Genomic DNA, 16,888 nt, shown 5'->3' with positions numbered 1-16,888 from the left:
TCCGTCCGTCCGTCCGTCCGTCCGTCCGTCCGTCCGTCCGTCCGTCCATCCATCCATCCATCCATCCATCATCTTTTGCTTGTTCCAAAGTCGGGTGGCAGAGGCAGCAGTTTAAGCAAAGAGGCCCAGACCTCTCTTTCCACAGCCACCTCTTTCAGTTCTTCTGGAAGGACTCCAAGGCATTCCCAGGCCAACTGAGAGACATAGTCTCTCCAGGGTGTCCTGGGTATTCCCCAGGGTCTCCTCCCAATAGGACATGCATGAAGCACCTCCCTAGGGAGGTGCCCAGGAAGCATCCTTAGCAGATTCCAGAATCACTTCAACGGGCTCCTCTCAATGTGGAGGAACAGTGGTTCTACTTTGAGTCTCTCTCAGATAACTGAACTTCTCACCCTATCTCTAAGGGAGAGTCCAGCTACCCAGTGTAGGAAACTCATTTAGGTTAGGTTAGGTTTATTTGTCATGTGCAAAATCAACACAATTTCAACAGTGCAATGAAATGCTTAGGACAAGAAGATGCTTAGGACAAGAAGAACCATCGTGACTCGCCAAAAAAAAAAGAAAATAACAACAATATTAATTATCAAAGCATGCTGCAAAAATACTAAAAACATACTAAAAAATACTACTAAAATAATAAAAAAATTGATTAAAAATACTACTAAAATACTAAAAAAAGAAGGTGCCAAAGTTGAAAAAGAAGTACAGTGTGATTCAGTTAGCAGTGAGGTTCTTTCACCATAGTGGCTCTGTTTTGTTAGCGGTATGGTCTTGTTAGCAGCTTAGCATGTCCTGCTAGCAGGTTTGGTCCGCAGCTTGATGGTAATAAGGACCGCAGCAGCTGCCCTCACAGATTGCAGTCCAGAACCGGGTCTGGCAGACAGAGGACATCCCTGGCTTCCCCGTGAAGCTGAACGGGTCCATACTGCGTGTGTAGGCAGATGGAGGATCTTGTTAGCAGCGTTAGCAGGTCTTGTTAACAAGTCCGGTCAGCAGCTTGGTGGTAATAACGACCTCAGCAGCTGCCCTCACAGACCGCAATCCAGAACTGTGTCCGGCAGACAGATAACATCCATGGTTTCCCCACAGAACCAAATGGGTCCATAGAGTTTGGTCAATGCAGGCAGATGGAGGCTAGCGCTAGCAGCATTAGCAGCACTAGCAGCATTAGCAGTGCTAGCAGCATTAGCAGTGCTAGCAGGCCCTGCAAGCAGCTTGATGATAATAATGACCACAGCAGCTGCCCTCCCAGATTGTCCTCCAGAACTGGGTCCAGCAGACAGAGAACATCCAAGGTTTTCCCCACAGAGCCCAACAGGTCTGTAGAGTTGGGTCCATGCAGGCAGATGGAGGATCATGGAGACGGATGCCATGACAGGCCAAAGCCTAGGTCCAAGGCTGGAGGGGGGGCTGGGAACTGAACCACATTGGCAGGATGGCAGGATGGCATGATGGCATGACGGCAAGGCAGCAACACACAAAACTCCACAAGTGTGTCGCAATCATACTTGTGGGTGTGCATTGGAGGCACGAAAAAAAGTTAAAATAAAAACAACAAGAATTTAAAAAACGGTTGCGTTGAAGTGAAGTTTCTGTCAGTGCTACCATTCTGTGGCACACGTGACGTTGATTTGAACCACCTGTATCCGCAAGTTCATTCTTTCAGTCACTACCCAGAGTTCAAGGCACAGGTGAGGGTAGGAATGTAGAGTGACCAGTAAACAGAGAGCTTTGCCATACAATTCAGTTCTATCTTCACCACAATGGACTACACAGAGTCCACAATACTGCATACACCATACTGATCTGTCTGTCAATCTCACTCTCCATTTTTCCCTCACTTGTGAACAAAACCCCAAAATCCAACAATGTTCAATCAGGTCATCTGGACGGTTTCTTTTTTTGCTGATACATTTCGTCCTTCATCCAAAGGACTTCCTCAAAACCCCAAAATACTATATATGAACTCTTCCACTTGAGACAGACCTCACACTCAACCCAAAGAGAGCAATCAACCCTTTTCCGACTGAGGGCCATGGCTTCAACTTTGAAAGTGCTGATTCTCATCCCAGCTGCTTCACACTTGGCTGTGAACTACTCCAGTGAGCGCTAAAAATCACGCCACAATGAACCAACAGGACCACATCATCTGCAAAGAGCAGAGAAGGAATCCTGAGGCCAATGAAGTGGAATCCCTCTGCCCCCTCGCTTCACTGAGAAATTCTGTCATAAAAGTTATGAACAGAATCAGTGATAATGGGCAGCTCTGACAGAGTCTAACTCCCACCCTAAAGGGGTCCAAATTACTGCTGGCAATGAGAACATACCTCACACACCGCTTGTATAGGAACCGAGCAGCCCTTAGCAATTGGTTCCCAATCCTGTATTAGCAGGGTACTCCCCACAGTGTACACTGAGGAACATGGTCAAAAGTCTTCTCCAAGTCCACAAAGCACATGTAGACTGGATGGGCAAACTCCCATGACCCATGGAGGACCCTAGTGATGGTAAAGAGCTGGTCCAGTGTTCCACGGCCAGGACATAACTCGCATTGTTCCTCCAGTACCTGTGGTTCGATGAACAATCAAACTTGCTTCTCCAGTACTCCTGAATAGACATTTCCAGGGAGGCTAAGGAGAGTGATGCCCCTATAAATGGAGCGCACACTCCAGTCCCCCTTTTTAAAAGGGGAATCACCACCCCAGTCTGCCAATCCAGTGGCACTGCCCACGATGTCCACGCGATGTTGCAAAGGCGTGTCATCCAAGACAGCCCCACAATATCCAGAGCCTTAAGGAAATCAGGGCGAATCTCATCTACCCCCTGAGCCCTGCCGCTGCTGAGCTTTTTAACTACCTCTGTGGCCTCATCCACAGTTATGGACAGACCAACCCCAAAGTCCCCTGACTCAGCTTCCTCCATGGAAGACATGTTGGTGGGATTGAGAAGGTTTGAGAAGTATTTGTTACACCTCCCAATGACATCACTGGTTGAGATGAACATCCCCCACCTTCACTGAACAAAGTGTTAATAAAGCAATTCTTTCCACTTCTCAGCCACTTGATGGTTTGCCAGAATCTCCTCGGAGCTGACAAAGAGTTGCTTTCCAAGACTTCACCAAACTCTCATATCCGAGCTTCTGCCACAGCAACAGCAAAGACTGTGGACTGCTTGGCCCTCTGGTACTACTCAGCTGTCTCTGGAGTCCCACCAACCAACAAGGTCCAATAAGACTCCTTCTTCACCTTGACAGCTTCCCTAACTTGGGGTGTCCATCACCGAGTTCAAGGATGGCTATTGTAAGACTCACTGACAACCTTGCGGCCACAGCTCAAGGCAGCCACCTTAACAACTGAGGCATGGAACATGATCCACTCAGACTCAGTGTCCCCCGCCTCAGCTGGAATATGGTTAAAGCTCTCCCAGATACTGTATGTGAGTTGAAGATATTACTGACAGATTCTTCTGACAGGTGTTCCCAGCAAACACTCACTACACATTTGGGTCTACCGGGTCTGTCTGGCATCTTCTCCTGCCATATGATCCAACTCACTACCAGGTGGTGATCATTTGACAGTTCAGCTCCTCTCTTCACCTGAGTATCCAAAACAAATGACCGCAAATCAGATGACACAACTATAAAGTTGTAGTGAGTCACGTAGGTACGTGTCACTAGTTGTATGACAAATATATGTGGTATATATTTATGCATACTTTTCACGAGTTCTTCATTTTTCTGACTGTGTAATGTCGTGTATTGAATTCAACAGAAATGCGAACGAGAGACGTTATTATCTTTGACCCATCAAATGAATGGAGTCATTTATTTCCAGAATCAAAGTTTAACATCAAACATTTACATTAATTTGGCAAAATATGAAAATAATAACAGACAAGTTTCACAAATATTGAACTTCAAATCACTCGGCGGTGATTTGAGGACTTTGCTTCAGATATTTCTAAAAATATCTGTACTGATTTATGAGAGAGAGGTGAGTTTAAGAGGAAATTGAGATTTATCTTACAGAGGAATATGTGAGGGAATTTAATCTGTTTGACCAGAAATTGCACGCTCCCATCAGGTATCTCAGCTTATCCCAGGTACACTTTAGTCGAAGAAGAAACCGTTACCTTGTTGACGATAGATCACCTCAGTAAGAATCCTTCAGACTGATATCAGCGTCTCCGTTGAGAACAGCTAAATCCTTGGAGAGTCGTGCGTGGTTAGTTCAAAACAGAATTATAATCCCAAAACGTCTCTGGATTCTCGGCAACTCTGACTCTTCATTGTCAGCAGCTCTCAGACTCTTTCAGATCTTCTCAGACTCTAACTCCAAAACTCTCCATAACTCTGTTCTCTGGAATCTCTTGGAACCGACTGCCCTCTCTGAATTCCCCATGAATTCTCTTCAGAACTCCTTGAGAACTAACTGCACTCTGCCAGAACCGGGAAGTTGTCACATTTTAAATGAGTTTACTTCCGAGTTTACTTCAGAGCTTTCTGATTCGTGGATGGACCAGAAAGAGGAGTGGTTTTGACGTAAGGTGTTTATCAAAAGTCGAGGTCAGAGAATGAATTTGTTTTCAACATACAGAAAAGATTATTGCAAAATACCAGACTTTTTGGAGCCTCTATTCTGATTATCTTCTCCAATAGTTAAACATGACATTTCTTCTTCAGTAAACATTTAGTTGACCGAAGCTTCAACTTTCACACACTTACGACTTGGCTCATTTCAGACAGAAAATCAAGAAATGCATATTCAGGTGATTTCTTCTTTGAATGAGGAATAAAAATCATTACTTACTGTTTATGTAAAATAAAAATGAGTAGTTCTTTTCAACCTGTAAGCATTGAGTGAAACTAACACAATTTGATTATCAAACATTTGTAAAACAGTAATGATTATAAAGGATTGTCTTTTCTGCTTGATTAATTCAAGAAAGAAAGTCATCAGATGGCTCAGACTTATTCAGATCAATGAAAATAACAGTCTCTGTCCATCTGGTAGATTTGAGGTCATCAGGGTCAGATGAGGGTCAGATCATCAGGTCATCTAGTTCACTACAAAGTCAATAAGGAGATTGTTTCTGGAACACATGCAGTGCGTCAAGGTGAGCTCAACTATATCTAGTCGGTACCTCTCAACATCACACACAAGCTCAGACTCCTTCCCCGCCAGAAAATAGATTTTATGTGCAAAGTAAATTTACCCGATAATGATCCATGCTCAACCCTCCTCATTCATGACTGGACCTGCCTCCCCTCACTGCTAACATGGCATGAGCCTAGAATGCACGACTGATGACTACAACTAGGGAAGGAAGAAAAGACAGAGAAGGGAAACAGCATCACAGAGAGAGAGGTACAGTAAAAGAAAAAAGTCAAGAAATTGTTTCTGTGTTGTAGAAAGAGAGTAACTTCAGCTGACCACAGTTTAATAATGATCGATAGTGTTTGGACATTTTAACAACAGCTGAGCTGTGATGAAAAGAAAAATACCATGAAACCAGTATAATTAGTGAAAATACCGTGATATAAAATTTGGGACATACTGCCCAGCACTATGCAGTAGTGTTCACAAAATTAGACCTCCACAATGCATACATCTATGCATACAATACATCTAGGTCTGGAGCTAAGGAGTGTTGTTCTGCAACAAGAGGGTCTGTGTCTGCAGTTTGGTTCAAGTTTGCAGCTTGGGAGTCTGGGTCAAGAGCTACAGCTACAGAGTCCAGGTCTGCAGTTAAGGAGTCTGGTTCTGCAGCAGGGAGTCTGGGTCTGGAACTGAATCTGGAGCAGAGGCTCAGGTGCCCCTCCTCCTGTGAAAGTCTCCTCAGCTCCTCTGCAGAATGAGAGCCCGCTCACCCCTCTGGCAAGCAGGGGGCTCGGGGGCTTGGGTGCCCCCCCCCCCCCCCCAGCCCCCGCAAAATTGTACATGGTTCTTCTGCCTGAGAATGGAGAATTTCAGGTGGAGGGGAGAGTTGTAGGCCAGCAACTCTGGTCCATCTCTGTCGTCGACCTCTCCTGCGGTGGTGACGGTGTGGTTCAGGGCCAGGAGCGAGCCAGAGCTCTTTTTTAAGCTCAGCGTCCCCCTCAGACATCTGAGAGAAGGACTCGTGATGAGGCATGGAGAAGGTCTGATCGCTCGGATGACTCTGGTGGAGAGCTGGATTCCTTGGCAGTCAGAGCAACAGACAGTCGGTGGAGTGACTCCAACCTGCTCTTTTCTTCTAGCACCTTGTCCAAAAACTCCTTCATTCCAGGAGAGTCAAACAGTCCAGGGAGGCGAATGTATTCACCCAACATGTCCTCTGTCACCTGACCTGCTCTGGGTTTTGGATGGCCTCTCGGCTGCCCACCTGAACTATGACATGCCTTGCGATAGTCTCCTGACCATCTGGACTTTTTTGCGTTTTCTCCTAGTGTGTGTTTACTGTTCTGGCCTCCTTGTGTGTTCCTTGTGCCCTCCATCCTTCTACCCCTCTCTTTCCATCCAAGTTTTTGGGAGGTGGGTTTCTTGGATGTCTGGAGACGCCCTTTTGTGTGTGTGTGTGTGTGTGTGGGGGGGGGGGGGGGGGGGGGTTAACTGTAGAATTGGTTTGTGTTTTCCTGGTTTCTGTCTCCATCTTGAGTTGTGTTTATGTATTGCGTCCTCAGTCTCTGTCCTGCTCCCTTGTGTCTCTTTACCTCATTTCCCACACCTGTGATCCTGACAGATGTTGTGTGTTTGTCCTCGTTAGTCTCTGTATTTAAGCCTGTGTGTTTGTCTTGCCCTTTGTCCTGGCATTGTCTTCTGTCTATTGGTGATGACCTGTCTGTTCCCTGAGTACTCCCTTGATGATTCATGTAAGTTTTGCTGCCCTTTCAGCTCAGAGCAGAACCAGACCTCCAGATCTTGAGAGCTGGTATCTGGCCCACATAGACTTCTAAGCGGGGATGGGTGCCAAAAGGTCCGGAGCTGTTTCTGTAGCCCATCTGGACATTTTTCATCCAGACTTGGACTCAAATCCACCATCTACGGTCCCAGATTGGCCAATCAGTTTAATTTATGCATTAATGACATTTGCAATGTTTCAAAATGTGTTAAAGCGGTACTGTTTGCTTTGGATGCAAGTGCTTTTTGTTCAGGTGATTGTTTGCAAAATTTACTTGATAAGATGATTAATGAAACCAATAAATTAAAGATTTGGTTAATAGAAATAAATTAACACTAAGTTTTAATGAAAATAAATCAAAGTTATCTGGAAGTAGTACATCAAATACACAAGTAAAGTTTCAAGTAAATGGGGGTTGATATAGAAAGAGGTGTTAGTGAAATCAGATTTCTTGGGGTAATAGTGGATACACATTACACATATTTATTCAAAAGCATCAAGAATCGTTGCAGTACTGAATGAGGTCAAGCAGGTATTAGATCAGACATCATTTCATATCCTGAGGTTTTGGTTTTTGGACCTGAGCATCTTAGGAATTAATTTTTCAGTCTTTTACCCTCCTTGGATGGCATTCATCTGTCCTCCAGTTCTAATGTTAAAAATCTTGGTGTTATTTTTGATCAGGACATGTCTTTTATCTCTCACATTAAAAACGTTACTAGAACTTCCTTCTTCCACCTGCGTATTATCATTAAATTAGAAACATCTAAAAATGATGCAGAAAAACTGGTCCATACATTTGTCACATCTAGACTGGACTATTGCAATGGTTTGTTATCTGGGTGTCCAAATACTTTTTTAAAACGTCTTCAGTTGATCCAAAATGCTGCTGTCAGAGTCTTAACTGGAGTTAGTAGGAGAGATCATATCTCCAGTTTTAGCTTCTCCCTATTGGCTCCCTGTAAAATCCAGAACTGAATGCAAAATCTTACTTCTAACCTACAAAACTCTCAACAACCTAGCTCCATCTTATACTTGAGATCTTATTGTTTCATATTTTCCTAACAGAGCACTTTGCTCTCAAATTGTAGGTTTACTTGTGATTCCTAGATTTTCCAAAAACAGAATAGGAAGAAAATCTTTCAGTTATCAGGCTCCTCTCTTGTGGAATCAACTTCCCATTTCTGTCCGTGAGGCTGACACATTGTCCAGTTTTAAGACTGGGCTTAAGACTCTCCTTTTTGATCAATTCTATAGTTAGGGTTGGCTTGTTATACTGCTATAGGCTTAGACTACTGGAGGACAAATTGAACTAATTTCCTTAAACGAATTGTCATTTTTCATTTGATATTATTTTTATCTTAACATGTGATTCTTGACCTGCCATTGTGTTTCTGTTTCTCCTTCTTGTTCCTCTCAAACCCAGTCGGCCGAAGCAGATGATCGCTTGTTCTGAGCCTGGTTCTGCTAAAGGTTTCTTCCTCATGAGGGAGTTTTTCCTTTTCACTGTCACCTTCATGCTTGCTCAAGATGAGAGTTATGTGATGGAGTTAAACTCAAAGCAGTCTGCTCCTCAGTTAATGTAAAATTATTATTTTTATGAATGTTTCTGTTCAGTGTCCTGAGAAGATTTCTGTTGCGACTTGGCGCTATAGAAATACATTTAATTGAATTGAATCATCTACTGTTCACTAGTTTTATCTTTTTTAAGTCAGCAATCTGGGGTAATAATGATAAAATAAAACTAATGGTAAAGGGTAAAATAAATATATACTACTTGCCACTGCTTTTCTACGTGAGCTAAACAAAAAGTGGAGCGATACTTGTGCCTTTTTTATTTGATGTAGGTTTTTCTTTAACTTTTTGTTTCTTTTATTTGCTTAAAATGATTGTCAGTTTATAGTTAACATGTTCAAAACAAAACAAACAAATCTTCTTTCTGCTTCTCCATTCTTTGTAGTCGCCACAATGAGGGGACTTTCACAAAACTTTGGCCATTGTTTTTATGCTAGGTGCCCTTCCTGAAACAACTAATGATCACTGCGCACCATCCAAGGTGCCCAGAGAGCAGAGGGGGTTGGGGGTAGTTGGATGCCTTGCTAAAGGGCCCCAAATGGTGAAAATGAGACTGGAAGCAGGTTTGTGTGTTTCACCTTTCCAAACAAATTTTTACTGTTGGTCCTGGGATTCAAACCTGCAACTTACTGATCAGTAATGTGCCTTCTCGCACCTTTTTGCCACCACTTCCCCTATAATCATATATCTTATATTACATATTTGTATTTTTTTGTTATTACTTGGTAGAAATTTAACTTCACCTTATCATTGTAAAGGTTTTTTATTTTGGAAAAAAATTGTCAAAAAGACCAATTTATATTGACCATGATGAATTTATAATAGCAGTAAAAAGTTAAAACATCCACGTGTGCAACAACTTTTACATGTGCACTGTATCTGACAAGATAATATTGTACCTATTAACGGCATTTCTGAGATGACAGAACATTGAAAAGTTTGATGAGGAAAGGTGCATGAACAGTCCCATGAGGTTTACTGAAAACCAAAAAACTTAAACAACAACATGGACAAACAATGCCAAGATAAGAATTTGAAAGACAGACATTTTTAATTTAAAACCAAGGCAATTTTGAAAGTATTAGTACTCAAAAACTTGGATGTGCTGGTAATAAAATCAGGGAAGTGGAAACTATGAATAAAACAGATCTGTTGCTTTAAACTGTCAATATGTCAAAGAGAAATAACTAAAGAAACAACTCTGGAGGTGATGCGCCTCTAAGAAGCTTTTTGTGGTCACACATTCTTCTCTGGAAATGCTTTGTTCCATGAGGGATTTGGGCTTCCTATTGCTGCTAAACCATTAGCCATTAGCTCACATCCTTTCAGCACTTATCAAGTATCTTAATGCAAGAGACAGCATTGTGTCTTCACGGAGTTGTTACACAACATGTGTAAAGAAAAAAGTAAAATCTTGAAAGAAAAATAGTTTTAGATCAAGATACACATGTTTGCATCAATATTTCTTGTTTAGTCTAATAGAAATATTGATAAATTAATAAAATATACCAAAAGATCTATAGTTTCAAAAACATCCTTATGAGCAAATAAAATGAGCATTTCAAGACATGTCAGTAAGGAAGTGTCAAGCAAAAATAAAATCCCAGTGAAAAAATGGTTTTAGAAAAATAAATACTTAGATGTGCCATAAAAACGCTTATTTTATTTATATAACTTGAAGATTAATGTTGTCCTCTACCAGCCTAATTCTTATTGAGGCCTCAAATAAAAAAGATGTAAGATGATAAATGATCCAAGAAAATATTTACATTTATCAAAATAATTAAAGAAGAAAGAACAAACAGGTTCTGAGTTATTGGATATGACCTTGCTGGATGCAAGGGCGTCAGAAGCATCTGTAATGTGGGGGGACCGTGTGTGTGTGTTATGTGTGTTATGTGTGTTATGTGTGCATGCGTGCACATACACATGCACAAGTGTGCAAAAAAGTGTACATTAGTGAACCAAAAAAGCATAATTTCACCTAGATTTCCTTAATTTAATTCCACTTAAAGCATGTTTCTCACCAACTTTGTGTAAATGCAGCTGTTTTAAAGACATTTCAACTTTAATGCACTTTATTAACACACAGCCTCAGATTGGCACTATTTATGTTTATAGAGAAATAAAAAACATCACCACTGGACTTTTTTACTTGTGTTCAACACTACTCATCTAAAAGATGTTTGTCATGAAGCTTGAGGACAACAAGGTGTGGGGTTTTAAAGACATTTCAACTTTAATGCACCTGAACACACACCGTCTCTTACACCTGCAGCGTCTTACAGCGTCACAGTTACTGCTAAGCTAAGATGCTACAGATGTAGCGCTGCACTTCTCTCAAGCATCCTAACATGTATAAATGTTTATGTTCCTAACCCTCCTGGTCAACAACTGCTCACGCTAAGCTGGTGAGCGAGCAACACAGAGGTGTCTCTACCTCCTCCACCTGTGAGCGTTCAGCTGAGGCAGGAGACGCAGAAGAGAAACACTGCAGGCTGCTGAAATGTAGGTAATCAGGAAAACCTGGAGTGGATTTTTAGTGGTTTGAGTATTCTATTAATCAAATGCAATGGATTTGTTCACAAAGAAAGACAAACTGTGCCGACTGAACTAATGTTTCATGATAAATGTGTGTGTGGGGGGGGGGAACACATCCCCTTCACATATAATGGTTGCGACGCCTATGGCTGGATGGTTTGTGGGCTCGTCTTTTTTGTTTACTTCAGTCATTTGGCGCAACTGGTAGAGCTGCTGCCTCTCAGCGAGCAGGTCCCTGGTTCAAACCCTGGTCCAGGGCCCTTTCTGGGTAGAGTTTGCATGTTCTCTCTGTGCATGCGTGGGTTTTCTCCGGATACTCTGGTTTCCACCCACAGACCAAAAACATGCATGTTAGACTGATTGGTAACTTTAAATTGTCTCTAGTTGTGAGTGAGAGAGTGAATGGTTGTTTGTCTCATTTGTCTCTATGTGTCCCTGTGATGGACTGGAGACCTGTCCAGTGTAAATGGTAAATGGACTGCACTTATATAGCACCTTTCTATCTTATTTCAAGATACTCAAAGCTCTTTACACTACATCCTGATGCATGCTCAATAATCCAGGTAGAAAAATCCAAAAAAGTTCAATCTGGTCCTCTGGACATTCAAAAAAAACAAAAACAAAACAAAGCAAAAAAATCTAGAAACGTTTCGTCTCTCATCCAAGAGACTTCCTCAGTCTGAGGAGCTGTATTCAGCTCAGTCTCTTAAATAGCACCTTCTCAGGGTGGATCAACCAGTTTTGCTGCTGACAACCAAAACCAACTGATCACATGCTCAAGAAGGACCATCAGCCTAACAATGGATCATTAGCACACTGATGGCTGTTTACTATTCACAGAGGGATGAGTGATACTAGCAATCACAGCATTGTAAGAGGGGGACAGTTGAACCCGGAGGCCTCCACCCCTGTTTAATGATGGACGATTTCTTTTCACAAAGATGGCCTCTTTTACTCCTCTCTCAAACCATCGTTCCTCTCTGTCCAGGATGTGAACATCTTCATCCTTGAAAGAGTGACCACTGGCCTGGAGATGAGTGTAGACCGCAGAATCCTGGCCTGATGATGTTGATCTTCTGTGCTGGGCCATCCTTTTGGCCAGTGGCTGTTTAGTTTCCCCGATGTAAGACTGATCACAGCCCTCCTGACACTGAACAGCATACACAACATTACTCTGTTTGTGCCGGGGGACTGGATCTTTGGGATGAACCAGTCTTTGCCGTAATGTATTTTGGGGTTTAAAAGCCACTGGGACGTTATGTTTAGAAAATAAACGTCTCAGTTTCTCTGATACCCCCTCAACATACGGAATGACCACTGGTCTGGGTCTGGGTTCCTCCTTTTCACCTGATGGCTGACTGGAGTCCTGTTTGGGTTTCTTCTCTGCTTTCAGGAAGGCCCAGTTAGGATATCCACATTGCTCTAGAGCCTGTTTTGTGTAGGATTTCTCCTTCTGCCTGGCTCCCGAGCTAGTGGGGACGCTGTCTGCTCTGTGGTACAGAGTCCTGATGACTCCTAACTTGTGCTCCAAAGGGTGATGGGAGTCAAACTGCAAATACTGGTCTGTGTGGGTGGGTTTGCGGTACACCTCGGTTTGCAAATGTCCTCTATCAGAGACTGAGACCTCACAGTCCAAGAAAGCCAACTTGCCATTTTTTACATCTTCTCGTGTGAACTTGATGTATTTATCCAGAGAGTTGATGTGGTCAGTAAAATGTTGGACTTCCTGAGATTTAATTTTAACCCAGGTGTCGTCAACATACCTGAACCAATGACTTGGTGGTGTCCCTGAAAAGGACGTCAAGGCTCTCTTTTCTACCTCCTCCATGTACAGGTTGGCAACAATAGGAGAAACTGGAGACCCCATAGCACACCCATGTTTCTGGTTCATGTTTCTATTATAGGCATCTCGCCCAGTGATAGCTAGATATGTGCACCAGTGACGTGACCCCCCTTGCCCAAAATAGAAAAAGCGTGTAAAAGATAATGGATTTGGGTGGCTGTGGCTGAGTGGTTAGAGCAGTCGTCCTCCAATGCAAGAGTTGGGGGTTCGAATCCACCAGCAGTCACATGTTGAAGTGTCCCTGGGCAAGACACTGAACCCCTCATAGCCTCTGATGTGTGTCCCATCAGTGTATGAATGTGATAAAGCTCTGATTAGTCTCATTAGAATTATTTGTTCAATTATCTTTGTATAGATCTAGTAGAGTGTTGTATGAATGGGTAAATGAGGACACAGATTGTAGTGTAAAGAGCTTTGAGTATCTTGAAATAAGATAGAAAGTCACTATATAAGTACAGTCCATTTACCATTTACCATGAATGGATGGATCTTGTATGGCCAAGACTTAATTTACCAACAGATTTACCGTTTACTTACTGTAATGATTCTGCTTTCTCTGCATAGACTGTAGGCATGGGCCAGTAACTGGTGTCAAAGTGTACCATGACGTGTGACGTGGAACAGCTAAAAATCTACATCAGACAAGAATGAGACAACATCTTCCTCCAAAAACTCCAACAACTCGTCTCCTCTGTTCCTAGATGTTTACAGACTGCTGTTAAAAAGGGAATGCTTCACAGTTGAATATGACGCTGTACCAACATTTCTTTTGCGATGTGTTGCTGCTGTCAAGTTTAAAATTACTTACAATTTCTTAATTTCAACATTCAATATGTGAACTATGTTCTATAGTGAATAAAAAAATGGTTTTAATAAATTTACAAATCATGAAATTGAGCTTTGTCTACATTTTACACAAAGTTCCACCTCTGCCAGAACAGGTGATTAGTTGATTATTGATAGTTATTGAGTAACAAATCAACGTGAACATCCTAACAAATGTATAGCCAGCATAGTCAGCTCATATTGCTTTACAAATTATGCTTCCAGGCAGTTCTTCTACTTCTTCTTACCATTATGTCCATTAGAGAAGAACCACATTCCAGTTCCTGGACAGAGTTTCTGCTTCATACTAATATCTATTAATCTCATTAAACTACCTCATTAATGTTACAAACAACCAAATGTGTGTGGTATTGATTCCAACACAGAAACAGTCATCAGAGCTCTTGATGCTTCCAAATCAAACAAAGCAATTGATTAACTCCTGTCTCCTGCTCTCTGCCATCAGATCTGTGAGTGTTTTTGGGAGGCATGGAGTTTGTAATCATGATAATGCTCAACAAGAAAAGTAAGTCTTGACCAATTTCTTAAAACATTTTTCAGATAATCTCACCTAGAGGAATGTAAAATGACTCAACAAGACAACTAGACATAATAGCAACTTACCATGCAGCCATTCATGATGGCTCTTATCAGTTTATATGTTGACATTTTTTTACTGTTACATAAATCTTTACTTTAACTTTAGCTAATGTTTTACTTTAACATCTTTATTTGCTCTACTCTACCTGTTTGTATTTGGTATTATTTCTATCCTTCATATGCACTTTTTGTCTTTCTTCCAATAGAAAGTACATCTGGACCTGTCATTCTGTTTGTCCGCCTCTCCTTCCTGTCCTCTCAACCAAAGTCAAAGCAGATGGCCGCTTGTCCTGAGTCTGGTTCTGTTGGAGGTTTCTTCCTGTTTAAAGGGGCGGCTGTGGCTGAGTGGTTAGAGCAGTCGTCCTCCAATGCAAGAGTTGGGGGTTCGATTCCACCAGCAGTCACATGGAGTGTCTCTGGGCAAGACACTGAACCCCTCATTGTCTCTGATGTGTGTCCTATCAGTGCTTGAATGTGATAAAGCTCTGTTTATTCTTTGTATAGATCTAGTATAGAGCTGTATGAATGGGTAAATGAGGCACAGATTGTTGTAAAGAGCTTTGAGTGTCTTGATAAGACAGAAAGGTGCTGTATAAGTACAGTCCATTTAAAGGGAGTTTTTTCTTTCCACTGTTGCCTTTGTGCTTGCTCAGGATGAGCGTCTGTGACAAGTGATGATTCAACACAATCTCCTCAGATAGATAACTTTTACTCATTGGAACATTTTTCAGTCAAGTCATCTGGACAGTTTCTTTTTTTTTTGTGCTGAAACGTTTCACCTTCGATCCGGATCGTGCTGAAAAATGTTGGATTGTATACCTGGATTACTGAGCATGGACTTCATTGTTTTACTCATTGGCTTTTATAATGTGTGTGAATGTTTCTGTGTCCTGTGATGACTTCTGTTGTGACTTGGGGCTATAAAAATGAATTGAATTGAATACATGGATATGATACAGACTAGCACTGTAATCACTGTTGGTTGTTGAGCAGTTCAACCAGCTATCATTCATTTTAATCATTTTGCACAACACACACCCACAGTACATATGTAGCTACCTTGACTTACCAACGGTTGTGAAAACAGTGCAGCAGAAGAACAGGGACTCAGCAAAGCTCCATCTGTTGGGACTCTGGAACCATACCGAGTTGAACTCTTCCATCTTTTTCTTCACATTCTCCACTATCACGGTTGTGTTGAAGCCGTTATCTTAAAGTATAAGAAAACACTATAACTGAGAAATGCAGTTATGTCCACAGCACATTCAGACCTGTGTTCAGTGCCGTCTGAGGGCTCAAGGATTGAATGCATCCAGTTTTGACTGTGGTCTTGTTCTTTGAGGTTAGAGATTTCACTTTCAGTTTTGATTCTGGAAATCTTTTGATGTATTATCAACTTCTCAAATTCTTCCCTATTTTTTGATGAGGGACATTTTTCTGAAATTGTGCCACAACTTCTAGACAGTTTTTTGCAGACTGGTGAACTCCTGTCCATCTTTACGTCAGCCTTTTTAGAATTTGGGTTGTAAACCAAATTAGATGGCATGCAGACATCCTTTTATGTAGACTCAAAATTACTTTACAAAAACACTAAAATCAATATCTTGATTCATGCTCAATAATCCAGGTAGGAAAATATAACAAGGTCAGGTTGTGGAGGCTGTTTCTTTTTGTTGAAACGTGTCAGTCCAAGGAGCTACAACAAACTCAGTCTTTACAAACAGCACCTTCTCATAGTGGGTCAATGGTCCTCAGGTGGTTTCTGTAGTCATGTTTCTTTGGCCATGATTGCCTCAAGCTAGATCGAGGGAGAGGGCGGACTACAGAAACCACCATGAAACTGGTTGATCCACTATGAGAAGCTGATATTTATAAAGACTGAGTTTTTATTGCGGCTCATCAGACTGACAAGTCTTTTGGATGAAAGACAAAACGTTTCAACAAAGAGAGGCCGTCCAGAGGACCTGACTTAACTTTGTTAGACTAAAATGAATGTATAACATTTTCTTTCTTAACTAAAGCCACTGGTGTAGACAGTGGGGCCCCATTCTCCCACACAGATGCTGCAGAATCAGCGGGACTTACTGGTGTCATTCTGGACCTTCTCCACGATCTCAAAGAGAAATGTGTGGTATTCCCCCTCAGAGCTGGTCGAGCTGGCAGAGCTGCGTCCTTCAATCTGCTGGAAGATGAGCGCTCCGAGCGCCGCGTACACAGCCAGCGTGCCGCACAGCGTCAGGTGCGGAAAGAGCTTCCAGAAACGCGCCGCGCACCTTCTAGACTGCTCAGTGCTTTGTTCTGTTCCTCTGATCGAAGTCATGTTGCTCCTTACCCACGGCAGCGGGTGATTTGATTTGCCCCTCGGCGTCAGCTCGGTGTGTCCGCGGTGGGCGTTAGCGCGTGCCACGGGCGTGCGCACAGCTCCAAAGCTCTTTAATGACTTCTGAGAGGGCGCAGCCTGCGGCTCGGTTCATAATGGATCAGCTGCCATCAAGTAATTAGGACTGTAGGTTAGAAACCTTGGTGCTGGGAAGTTTTATTTGAACATGTTTATGCTCTTCTGGTAAAAAATAAATAAATAATCCAAATTGCTTCCAAATCCTCTAAAAATCTTTAAGTTAGAGT

At 42.2% G+C, this 16,888-nt stretch overlaps 1 protein-coding gene across 1 annotated transcript in view; it reads right to left on the bottom strand.

Annotated features, from left to right (window-relative positions):
- The window catches only part of kcnk18 (potassium channel, subfamily K, member 18), a 44,101-nt gene extending 27,518 nt beyond the window's left edge, over nucleotides 1–16,583 (bottom strand). Inside the window, exons 1-2 of the mRNA XM_037674386.1 lie at nucleotides 16,349–16,583; nucleotides 15,333–15,473 (exon numbers count right to left, since the gene is read on the bottom strand). Coding sequence (XP_037530314.1) covers nucleotides 15,333–15,473; nucleotides 16,349–16,583 — 376 coding nt within the window. The remainder of the gene's footprint in view (nucleotides 1–15,332; nucleotides 15,474–16,348) is intronic.
- Between the last annotated feature and the right edge of the window lie 305 nt (nucleotides 16,584–16,888).

This window comes from Nematolebias whitei, chromosome 1 (assembly GCF_014905685.2).
Source record: "Nematolebias whitei isolate Nwh7 chromosome 1, NemWhi1, whole genome shotgun sequence".
NCBI lineage: Eukaryota > Metazoa > Chordata > Actinopteri > Cyprinodontiformes > Rivulidae > Nematolebias > Nematolebias whitei.
This window is presented reverse-complemented; position numbering and strand designations above follow the sequence as displayed.